This window comes from Amblyomma maculatum, chromosome 8, assembly GCF_055883805.1.
Source record: "Amblyomma maculatum isolate TAMU_Amacu chromosome 8, ASM5588380v1, whole genome shotgun sequence".
NCBI classification, from domain to species: Eukaryota; Metazoa; Arthropoda; class Arachnida; order Ixodida; family Ixodidae; genus Amblyomma; species Amblyomma maculatum.
In genome coordinates this window covers 72,505,879-72,518,596 of record NC_139351.1, presented here as the reverse complement: position 1 = coordinate 72,518,596, position 12,718 = coordinate 72,505,879, and the positions used below count along the sequence as shown (strand labels likewise).

At 45.9% G+C, this 12,718-nt stretch overlaps 2 protein-coding genes across 2 annotated transcripts in view; both read right to left on the bottom strand.

Moving 5' to 3' along the window:
- Nucleotides 1-8,093: 8,093 nt before the first annotated feature.
- Nucleotides 8,094-8,801, bottom strand: LOC146181508 (splicing factor 3B subunit 5). Its single transcript, XM_084576567.1, has one exon. It carries the CDS (start codon nucleotides 8,559-8,561, stop codon nucleotides 8,304-8,306), a length of 258 nt encoding a protein of 85 aa, XP_084432693.1. The 5' UTR covers nucleotides 8,562-8,801; the 3' UTR covers nucleotides 8,094-8,303.
- Nucleotides 8,802-11,774: 2,973 nt separating this feature from the next.
- Nucleotides 11,775-12,718, bottom strand: part of LOC146181507 (uridine 5'-monophosphate synthase-like) — a 35,373-nt gene continuing 34,429 nt past the window's right edge. The window contains exon 11 of the mRNA XM_084576566.1: nucleotides 11,775-12,054. Within this exon, the coding sequence (XP_084432692.1) occupies nucleotides 11,861-12,054 (194 nt within the window). The 3' untranslated portion in view covers nucleotides 11,775-11,860. The remainder of the gene's footprint in view (nucleotides 12,055-12,718) is intronic.

Here is a 12,718-nt window from a genome sequence, read left to right as displayed (position 1 = left end):
AGTCAGACTGAGGCGGAGGCGAAACGAAGAGGCGTCTGTGTGCTGTGCGATGTCAGCGCACGTTAAAGATCCCAAGGTGGTCGAAATTACTCCGTAGCCCTCCACTACGGCTCCTCTTTCTCTCTTTCCACTTTCACTCCCGCCTTCCTCCCTTCCCTTACGGCGCGGTTGAGATGTCCGCAGAAAAGAAGTGAGACAGTTACTGCATCTTTCCCTTCCTATAAATGAATCAATCGGGTGGCTGATACCGGAGTACGTTGAACTGAAGATTTTTTTCGCAGGGATTAAGGGCTTTTATAGAGACGTCGTAGCAAGTGTTCGGTTCCTTTCAGCGCGGTTTTCAAGTGATTATTTGTCTACAGTAAAACGAAAGAAATTGTACCGTGCATTGGGTGACATTTTGTTCCCTGTGCTTTTGTACAGGGCCTTGTACGATAGAGGCCCAGGTGCAGATGTTTTAAGAAGGGTAAACAGAATGCAGGTGAAGCCAGGAGCAAAAACCTTTTTTTAAATTGCACACCGGAACCTTGCCGGTAAAAACATTTTTGGAAAAAGAGGGATTATTCCTACCCTAGGGATCACACTGTTTAATATGCAGGAAGCCAGAAACCATAGACCATGCTTTTTTACGCTGTTGAGAAGGAGTATATTTTTGGGATGTATTGCAAAGAACGCTAATGAAAGATTTTCCGCTAGACCCGCATATATGGCATTCGGTACTTATTCATAGAAAGTGAGAATGGGGTACCATTTGATTTAATTATGCTCATGGGCCTCCACTGTATATGACGCTCAAGAATGGCGGGTTACCATAGCGATAAAGATGCACGGCCTGCCAGAATTTATTTTCAAATCGTGCAATAGCGTGACAATAGAGATCACGCTCTAAAACTTGAAGACAACTCTGCTTCACACGCGGTGATAGGATCATAAAACGGAGCGGCCCTCACTGTTCGAGGAACACGTAGGTCGTCGCCTCCTCTAGAGGTCTAGAGGAGGCATTGCGTAGGTACATAGAGCGCCGAGGAAGAGCTCTCGAGCTAACGTGCTTGCCACTGACAATGCTTTTCAACTTTCCAGCCAGTAAACTGCCTGCCACGTAGCTGTGTATAGTCACGTGATAATAATATAATTGGTTCACAGGAAGGGAAAGCCGCAGTATCTGTCACACTTGTTTCTGTGGACACCTGAACCGCGCCGTAAGGAAGGAAGGTGGGAGCGAAACTGGAAAGAGAGAAAGAGGAGCCGTAGTGGAGGGCTGAGGACTAATTTCGACCACCTGGGGATCTTTAACGTGCACTGACATCGCACAGCACACGGACGCCTCTTCGTGATAAGATTATGAACCATGTGGCCCTCTAAGTGGGCGGATGTTCCCTTTTAATGCGCTAGCGTTATAACACCCATCATCGAAAAAAGCACTAGTGAAGCAGTAGTGAAGCCTAGGTGGCGAGGTTACACAACGGTTAAAAGAAAATCCCCAGTCCCCTTTCGAAGAGAGGTAGAAGTGAGTTAGGTACGAGGACGGAATTCTGCCAATCAGAGCCGAGGTGCGGAGGAGTGCGGCATGTCGCACGTACGTTGATTGACGGACTGCGTCACGCCACGAACTCTGAACCAGGCAGGGGCTAGTGTATTCAGGAACACCATTTAGGCAGAAAGTCTAATGTGCCCCATGAATCGCGCATTAACCATGTGCGGGTATTTTTACAACGACAGCTGTAGCTTCATTACGCCATGCACATCAGGAGGCGGACAGGATGTGATCACTTTCCAATTCGTTCCCGGGGTTAGGCAATATCACCAGTGAATCGCATATTACTGGGGTATTTTCCGTCAACCCTTGGATCTAACTGTTCTCTATCCAGGGATCCGAAAATTCTCGTAAGCACGTGGTGAATAGCATTGGAGAAATCGTGTCTCCTGGTCGAACACCTTTATTATTTGTACTTTGTTACTTTACGCGGGACAATTATTGTTTGTCTTCCAGTACTTTCCCAAATAGCTCTACACCTTGCTATTTCAATGTTTGTATAACTGAGGTTTTGACTCAGTGGAACTTTGTCGTAATATAAGGCTATATATAGGGGTTGGATGCATATATTCTACGCGTTTCTCCATCACCCGGATAACCATATCTGTCTAGTCATCTTGGCAACGTCGTCACAAATTCCCTGAAAGAAGCCTGACTTTGCGGCTTAACCACTGAACACAACTTTTCCAAGAGCGCTGCGTTTCTCCAAGGGACAGTTGGCAACACCAGGTTGACACCTACCTCGCGGCGGAACGTGGATAATCCGGCGTCGACGGTTGGCCGCTGCCGGGCTCCCGAACCTCTTCGACTGTCGAGTGGTCCCGTTTACGATCGAGGCTGGGTCCTCCGTAGCTGTGACCCTCGGAAGAATCGTAGTCATGCGGTCCCGCTTCAGGGGAGGAAACGCTCCGCTCCTCGTTGTCAAGGTCTTTGGTTCGCTGATCCCCACGGGCATTTGACCTGGCTATGCCAGTGTCCCTACTGAGTCTGGGGCTGCCGCGGTGTATTGGCGAAGGAGTTTGAGCCTATAAGTTTCAGCAGGTACGTGTTACTGTCCACGCGACCATAGGACAAGTCGCAGTATATAGCACGCGGAAAAGAGTGCGTAATGTGGAGCTTTTCCCCGCTTCTGAATCGGAGCACTTGTGAACGAAGCTGAGTCGCTGAGTTGGAAGGGAACGAGACAGCTGACGGTCTATAGTTCGAGGTCACACTGGCCGAGCGGATCAAAATACAATATCTCCCGGCAACTTACTAGTTCAACCAATGTCAGCTGTCTACAATATTAGGCTCCATCACCAACGCCTCATACGCAAGTTCTTATACCTCCACCGCATTAAACATTGGCAACTGTCACATGCACAGAAAGCCTGCGACTGCAGACAACTTTGACGTTTTCCCCAACCTGCATAATTATATATTTCCAAAACGCTACGGACCCCGTTGATGGTGCGACGGTAGTCTTACCGCCGTTCATGTTACACGGAGTGTGCAAAGGAAGCAATCCCATACACACAAAAAACACTTAAAACGAAGGAGCCGTGGGAGGCCTCTGTCCAGAACTAGCCTGATGACCCAGCGCAGCCTCGTACAACAGGCAAGAACAGCAGCACTGGCCACAGGGATTCTGCACTGAGTACTGTACCCGCCACCATGTCTTCAACACCTCCTTATTATTCAAAACAAATATATGTTTCTAATACTAACATTGAGGGAAAACCACTGAGGACTATAGATATACCATGACCACCTTATTGATGGTCATCAAGCTAAAGCGATAGCCTAATTGCGTGACGTACTCCGCTCTAGGAATTGAGATACCATCAAACAATCTTACCAGTTATAACCTAAATGTTGAATGCAAAACTCTTGTCAACGTTGTGTCAAGCTACAATTTCAAAAACTTCTCGAATGGTATGAAAATTGATCCTAGGAGCGATGGATTATGTCCATCCCCTCAGGTCGCCCTCAGTCGTTGTTGAAGGCCACCGCCTATGCCCTTACTGCGGCCCGGACTTCAGAGTTAGAGCTGGTCAGCGGGGTCTCCCACTTTAGTGAGCCTAAAATGCTAGACTTCAAATGATAGGTCTGCGGAACAGTCTCCGGTTACATATTCAGAAATCGGGTTTGCATTCGTCTTAGCTGATGTGATGCATTCTTACTGCTGTTATGGGATAGTATTGGTTTGTAGTTAACTCCATCTAATATCTTCAGTTTTGGTACGACTCAGTTTGGAACACGGTCGTAGCCTTTAGCTAGATAATTTATAGTATTGAGCGATTTCTTGGTATCTCAGTTCCCTCAAGTGCCCCGGGCTTTAGTCTTTGCTCCCTCTCTCTACTTTTTACGTGCCCGTATGAGCGCTTCTGTTTCCAACTATTATTGTTAAATAATCCTTCAAACGTGCGTTACATATGTTCGGTAAGGTTTTATTAAGTGCAAAAGGGCACACATGGAGATGATGGGGCTGATCACATTTTTTTTTTTAGCAGCTTTTGTATTACGATAAATAACCTATTTCATGCAAACTAGGATCATTTCGTTCACACTTAAGCTATATCCTATTTATTTTGCTTCTTGCGTACTAATCAATTCGAGCCACCTCAACCGCTGCTTACCGAGAATTCGGATTCCGATATCAACGAAATGGCCGAAGGAGGGGCGCCAAACTCAAGAGCTGCCGTTCCAAGGCCGTCAAGATCATCGTCCGGGCCAGAAGGAAGCCCTCCCTGGACACCTGTAGATCCGCCTACATCAGTTCGCGGTACACTTTCACCTTTGGTAAGCAGCGCGGCCGACGTGGCACATGTGGGCCTGTTCGGTTTATGCGAAGCTTCTTCAGCATCGCTGTGAACTGGCCCCGGACCACCACTCTGATCCGGTTCAGTAGAAGGCAAGGAGTGCGCTGCACGCCTCAAGAGAGGTGAAGAAGCCCTTTTTAAACAAGAGACGCTTTCTTCTCCCGCAGACTCCATCCTATTTGCAGGAACGCCTACATGGGCGGGTAGGTAAGACCTCAGCCTCTTTGATGTGTCGTTGATGGCCACTTCGCCAGTCGGCTCCTTCGTGGTAAGCTTATATACCGGGGTGTGGTTAGGAGAAATGGGGCAGGAGTCGTCCGCAGCGCAGTGCTTCTTTGGGAAGGGACAGCAGCCACCTTTTGCGCTCTCTTCTTCCTTGAACGATGAGAGCCTGTGGTATACCCGTAGCCTTAGAAACAAGCTATGTCGGCAACAAGTAGTAGCCACGCAAAACCTTCCAGCATCTGCTAGGGCGCCGAGATGACAAACCAGTTCTTCTTCTTCAATGGTATTCGGTTTACCTGCGTGGACCGTCCCGTTACCAACATATGTGACGAATTCCTTATTTGAGCTGAATACGTTTGTACAACACGCTCCCGAGGAGCACATATAGTTTGACATGAGTTCTTCAATTAAAATCGCTTTCTGTTTCAGGTATGATCTGTTTTCTGTGACAGAAATTTACTAATCAGTGATCATTACATGCATGCATGATGCATTCGAACGGAGTTTGTTACGTTCGTCATACAAAGTAATAAAAATATGTTTTCTATATTTCTTCTCTATCAACACACACTGAAAGGTCAGTATAAAGCTCACGCCAAGTTTCGTGTGAGAAAGAGAGTAGAAGGACAAAACGTCTTTATTTATTTAGTCAGCGGGGGGGACCCTCAGTTCAGAGTCCCGTTGGCCGTGACTGCAGTAACAGCGCGGCGAGCCAGCCATTGCTGGCGCTCCGGGCAGGGGTCCTGCAGGGCGGCCTCCCAACAGCGCACGTTAAAGATCCCCAGGTGGTCGAAACTACTCCGTAGCCCTCCACTACGGCTCCTCTTTCTCTCTATCCACTTTCACTCCCACCTTCCTCCCTTCCCTTACGGCACGGGTCAAGTGTCCACAGCGCGTGTGACAGATGCTGCGCCTTTCCTTTCCTGTGAACCAATTATTATTGTTAGTATTATTATTAAAGTTCTCAGTAGAAAAAAAAAATTGTCGCGGGTTTATCTAAGCTAGCCTAGATGCAATGTATGCGCGCTAGCACATCGCGTTTCAGTTCGCTCTCGGTTTCAGGATAGGGTTTCAAGGTCAGGCTTTAGGCAAAAAAATGGCGAAATCGGTGTCTGAGGAATTTAGTGGTAGCGCACTACAAAATTTCTGCAGCCGTAGAGGCGCGACGTCAAAGCCATGCGCCACTGCCGCTCGACACTGCGTTCCGTACGCGATTCGAACACCGAACACCACGGTCACATTTCGTATTACCCAGTATCGCGATCACCACCCCATTTTTCAACTGTTAATACGAAAGCCTTATATGCCTCACGGGAGGCAACAGCCGTCGCCGGAAGTTGTGCACAAAATGCTTCCGCAGAATGTGTCCCCCGAAGTCTTGGTCCTCAAAGGCCATGTGACATTTCTCTTTCCACTTTCACTCTTGCATTCCTCGCTTCCCTTACGGCGTGGTTCAGGTGTCCACAGAAACAAGTGTGACAGATACTGCGCCTTTCCCTTCCTGTGAACTAATTATTATTTATTATTATATTTATTATATTATGAAGGCATGTTGCCTCATCAGGTATAATCTTTGGTAGTGTAACACTAAGTGATATAGCGCAATACTCAGCAATATAACGTTATAACAAGCCCTGTTATCACGACTGGTCATGTGATGTTATGCACAAAAATAAAGGTGAAAAATGGTTTATGTAGCATCATGCGCCATATGTAACCACATGCTAATCATGTCATGTGACGTCATGAATAAGTCATGATAAGTGCCACGTCGTTAGGATGACAGTGTCATGTTATTGAGGATGACTTAAGTCACACTGCAGTCGTGACAAAGTGCCAAGTGATTCTGGATGGCTTGCAAAAGGTCAGGACATTACACAGGAGTCACATGCTTCGGAATGACTTGCAAAGTGTGATGAGGTCCACTGGAGCCATGTGACAGTGCCACATAATTTTCAGCATGACTGACAAAGTGGTGACAATATACGCCATATGTGTCAAAAAGTATCATGTGATTTAGGACGGCTTGCAAAAGTATTGACCTTACATCAGAGTCACGCGAAAGTGTCACGGGATTCAAAATGACTTATAACACCATAGTCACGTGACAAAGTATCGGATTACAAAATGACAACTCTGGAGTCCCGTGACGCAGAAGTCGGGCGTGATTCATGATGACTTCAAAAAGTGATGACGTAACAATGGAGTCGCGTGATTCAAGGTCAGCAGCAGCATTAAATGTTAATGCTTTCACATTTCACCACAGAAGCTAATTCAGTGCCCTCGAAAATGATTATTCTCTTTTGCAATTATTTGTATTTAAATACAGGTTAACTTGATGTGATATTTGTATTTCACCTGCGCTTTAAAATAATTCACTAATAAAATTTTAATTGCTTGTTGCAAGTAAGTTTTATGGCTGACGATGTAGCCATGTAGCTTTCACAGCAAAAAAAGGGCTACGTGGCTGACCCAAAGATACATCATGATTTAGCTGTAAAAGATTGCTCGCCCTAGATCCATGCTCTGCACACAATACGGGTTAGTGCGAGGAGAGAGGTGTCAATCCTGTCCATAGTATATTTTTCAAAATTATAGTTTCAACCTCTGAAATCGTGAACGTTTCTATTTTATATTGCAGAAGTTAAACATATAAAAATATGTTTAGAGTTTAAAGCTTAAAATTTGAAATGAATCATAATAAATCAAATTTGCATAAATTGAGAGATTAGAGTTGTATTTAAATATAGGTCAACCTTTTCTGAAAATTTTTATTCAAAATGTACTAATGCGAAATCCCCCCAAAACAGCTGCTGCTGGTCACCTGAAACCTGGTTTAATGAAAAGCGCTTAATTTGCAGGCACTTCTGAAGAATTTTTACTGCGCATTGCAAGAAGTCAATGATGAAGTAACCGTGATCATAGTGCCGTGATGCACAAGATTCATAACAATGGTGGACAACAGCAGTAGGTCGCGGACAGCAGATGCATAGACTCAGTCGTGATATATGTATACTAAACGAAATACAAGCAAACAAGACGACAAAGCAGACATTTGAGTTCATTGCAGTCTGCATTATTTTCTTGAACTTCCATACATTTTGCTTAGCTAAATATCACTAGCTTTCGTGACTAGCTTTCGTGAGATAAGCATCGAACAAATAACCCAATCGCCGTATGTTGTCCTCTCGCCTCCGTCCTGTTGCTTCCGCGGTTTTACTTTCCTATGTCCCATCAACTAGCCTACAGCCAAGCTCTTTTAAATTAAATTCGTATTCGGTCATTCGATGCAGTGTGAGAGCTGTTGACAAAGTGTAATAACGGTGAATGCTTTCGACAACTGTCAGCCAGCCCAATATGGCGGACGCTGGCAATTTATTATTCAGGCCCCTGGTAAAAGTGAATATCACTACCTTAGAAGAAAACAAAATTATTCACTCTGCCGACATTTGACCTGCACTTAGGCGTTCCTATAATATTCAGATGAATTCGCGTTCACCTGCGTTTCCTCTCATCTTGGAAAACACCTGGGCGATGTTTTTGCCATAATTTATTTGGCCCCCTTTGCAGGTCATTGCAAAACAAAGCAACAACCCCTAAATTTGCTTGGAAAACGATGCGGAATCGGACCATAAGGCTACGAACTTCAAGAACAATATGTTGCGCGGTAAGTGAAATATGCCACAGTTTATTGTAACATCCTGATGAATAATGTGGGCATGAGGGAATATTCACAGCACTGCTCAATCTTCGGCCTTCTCGGGTGGCGGTCCGCACGGCTGCAGCATTTTCTCCATGATGTTGAAGCGGACGCGGGCCTTGGTCTCGTTCTCAACGACCGCGAAGTAGTTGAGGACGTCGAAGTGGCCCAGGTACGAAGCGTAGCTGTCGCGGTGCTGATTCACCAGCCACTCGTAGCGGGCCGTGTCCGCGTGGCCCGTGCCGATATACTTTGACTGCAGGTGCTCCAGCTGGCTGTGGATATTGTACCGGTCGCCCATCTTTGCTTCTCGCGCTCCTGCTGCTGATCACGAGTTTGGCACAAAGTTCTGAAGGCAGCCAATGGCACACACTAGCCTAGCGAAGCTCACGGCGGTATGAACACGGCAGTATAAAACGCACGAATACGCCGCAATGAACGAAACGCAATTAACGCAGATGACTCAGATCAATCAAACCACGAAAACTGCTATCGCCGCGCTGTTCACCGCTTTCACGCTTTCATCCGACTCAGTGCATGCGATGATGATGATGATGAAAATAATAAAAAAAAAACATATTTCATAACGCTGATCTAAATATTTTTACATGCACAGTTTCATTGAGCAAACATTATTTCACTTGATAATTATGTTAATAATTTACAATAAAACCAAATCTTTGTAGTCGAGAATCAGTTGTATTACAGTGGAGAAGCCGCATCGCCCACAGCATTCATAGCAACAGTTACTAAGAACGCTGCATGGCCGCCCTGGATGGTTCGTATGGCATACCTTGTTCGCGCTCACCGAAATGCTCAAGATAGAATTGATTCACCGACCGCTGGAGTTCTGAGAAGTAACGTTAAGGCAAGGCACCGAAATCCGCCGGTCGACGAATGCGGCTATGGGTTGCTGCTGCGCATTTGGCTGCCGGAATCACAGCGGTAAAGGAACGCGTACCTTCAAGCTACCTAAAGACCCTGCGCGGCGCAGGATCTGATGGCTGCGCGTCAACCGCGCTCACTGGGTGCCCGGTCCAAGATCACTATAACCCGAGCTGTGCGAGGTACGCCTACGCCACTGCCTAGTGTAGGGAGAGCCCCCGACGGGCTAGTTAACACTTTCGTTTTCGGGAGATGCGAGGCAGCTTGTAGTGGAGGGCCATCCGTAGCGTAGAACTCGTCGCATCACGTACTAAGGCAAATGCTCGCAATATTTCGGCCCTATGACAACTGTAGTGATGTGCACTGAGCACCATAGTGCAGTTAAATAAGATATTGGAATAAGCAGTGATCTTTAATTGTCAGCTGTGCGACGTAGTTTTTGTTCAAATGCGGAAAAAAAAAAAAAAAAAAGAATGTATGTTTCGTTTGTCGAATTCCGCAAACACGATGGTTCCTTTGTGATGTTGGGATACACGATGTTGGGCTGCGTTCACTCTGCTGTAATTCTCCTGTGTTGGCAGTCACTCAGCAGGTGACAAACATGTCAGTGCGCATGACTGCCCATCATTTTGCTTCGAAATCTTATTTTGAAGGTAACGAAAGGGTAAAGTGGTTGATTTATTGCAGGTTCTTTTTTTTTTTTTTTTTGTTCGACACTCGCCCGTTTTATTAGTTTTTTATGCACCTACCTCCCCCATGGATACTGTGGTGGTTACATACTTTTCCGTCATCATCTTGATATGCATGCAACAGACAATTTACTAGTGCTAATTCTTACTGCAATAGGACCAAGGTAAAGTGAGCTAGCTCACTTTAACCAAGGTTTGCTTGAGTTATGCAGAGTAGTTTGGAATAAGGGGAGCCATTTTGATGCTTGGTATTGATAGGGCAAAAGCAGCATCAGAAGCAAATTTAGTGAATTTGAAATGATAAGAGCCCACTGTATAGCCGCGGAGCTTTAATGAGGAGACATTGTTCTTTTCACGGCAATATTTACTCTGCTTCAGTGATCAAAGGTTCACGCTTGTGTTATTCTGTGTGAGTGGCCAGTGCTTTGTTATGCTGTGTTTCGCACTAGGGAGAGTTTGCCACAGTGTTGTTCGAATGGTTCTGCCTAAATCTCTTGCATTCCAGCCAGGGCAGTGAATGAAGAATTCATTACAGCAAGAGTTTATGGAGTTTTTTCGTGCCGTTTCTAACATGGCATATCTTGCTCCATTGCTACTAAGCAACTTAGGCGGTTAGGCAGAATGTATGCTACAGTGGAATGAAGGCCCAGCTTGTGTCTTGCAAACAGCAGGAGCAGGTGTCTATGTGTGATGCTGCTTCGTGCTGTTTTGTGCATTGTGTAATGTACTTGGAGCAAGGCAGTTGCTTACATCCGTTTCATGGCTTGTGCCTCTCCCATTTGTCTGCAAAATCAATGTCCTCTTGACTTTTTGTTATTTACAACTCCCTCTCCCCCATCCTCACTGTGCTTGGGCAGATGTACAGGCAGATGCAACCAAGCAGCTTGATGCATTATATGCCAGACGATTGCTATGCCATACAAGCCTGTTTTTTAATAAGTTAGCTGAGCACACTAGAGGTGTTTAACTCCTCTCAAGTGCAGCATTTGCATTTGTGGTAGTTTCTGATGGAATTGGACTGAATGCAGGTGGAAAGATAACCGTGTCACAAATTAAAAAATGATTCAGTCAGGTTTTGACACTGTAACTTTGCACATAATCTCGTTGTTGTTGTTGTTGCAGGCGCACTTTGAGTCATCTCAGTTTGAGCAGCATAGAGCAAATGGATGGAAAAAACTAAGACGACCGCTGTTCCTACTTTGTTCCCTCACAATATACCACTGAAGCAACCGACAAAACAGATGGGCTCTTTTCTGCTGGTGTTCTTCAAAAAAAACTAAATTGTTTAAATTTGACATGACACTTTAACACTAGAACTAAATATTGAAGCTCCATGTGATGTTGAATGTTGTAGACAAAATATTCCTACTCAAACTTTGAAGTTGTGCAAGTAAGCTTTGGTGTGGTGCTCTTTGAGCAAGTATGATGGTGTGGAAAATGCTCACCAAAAGAACAGTTGGCTCTGCTCTTTTACATTCAGGAGCCGAGCAGAAGGCGACGGTAGAAAAAGCGGCCACCATTCTTGCCTCACAATGAGGTACCTAAAGAGAAACGCGGCAAGGCGAGTGCCGCTTCGCCCATGTTGCTCAAGCAGTATGCATGAGCAACTTGGCCCAGTTCTTTGTAATCTTGTAATAGCATCTCTAACCAGCTTGGAGTCTGTTTTAAGAGAGGCATTGTCATTTTTATTTGTGCATTTTTAATTGTGCCCAGATAATTTTCGTTGTTTAGGTAAACATAAGCTGAACAGTTGGTGGTTCTGATACCAGCACACAACCATTTCACTTGTTCTGCTATCCATAAATGCGATGTAACTGCATGACTTTGCAGCGTTACACTGAAATGCCACTTGTTGCATCCACAGAAACAAGCTGCCATGATCACAGCATTTTCGGATATTCTTTGCAAACAAAAAGACTAAGTTTCAAAAAATCAAACTTTATTCTTGGCCTGCCCACGGGCAGTTGGAAATTCCTTCATTACAAATGCTGCAATGTCACATGTCAATCGTGACCACCAGTGAGCACTACTTGGCAGTTAGCGTTGATAGGTATGCATCGTATGCGGTCTTCTTGTAGCGCAGTGCAGCTTCCAGGGGGTCTGGGCTGGCCAAGATTCCGCGGCCCACAATGATGATGTCGGCACCACGCTCCGTCACTGCCACTGCAGGGTCACAGTACTGCTGGCCCAGGTTGTCTCCGGCGACATCTAGCCGCACACCTGCGCACCAGCAACAATAATGCGTGGCCTTTTTGCAACAGCTATTAAAAGCAGGCTTCCTAGTACTGCAGCGAGGTTGGTGTAATGCGGAGAGGAAATGAGGAGCAAGGGAGAGTGGAGCCACGCTACGAATCTGTAGCATCATCTGTGCGCAGCAGCGCACCACTGAGCAGAGACGGTGCAACTATGCTACGTGGCAAACTGCGCATTCACCACTGCAGCCAAGCATTCGTTGAGTGTCACGTTACACATGCCTGGTGACCAGAAGGTTTTAGTGTGCAGCTCTCAGGAACCTATTCATTGGTTGAGTGGCATTAGCCTCAGTGGGTGGCTGGCACAGCAAACAAGGAGCATAAAGCAGAGGGAGGTGAAGGAGGAACGTATGGAAAAAGAGTGAGGTATGTGAGAGGTGAGGATATGGTGAGAGTGGCGGACTCTGGCAGCAGCTACTTCAGCAAAGGTAGCAAGCGACTCCGACCAAGCAGAGGCACGCCACTGATGCCGAGGGCCAGGCGCTGTCGCCATTCAGTAGAGCATGTTCCATATGCCTATAGTTGAAATACCTCAAGAGCTATGTACACTCAAATTTCAAATTAGCGAGTATCGCAATCATCGGCCAATTATTTAGGCAGGCTCACAGAGTACAGAAGATGTCGTGCTAAAT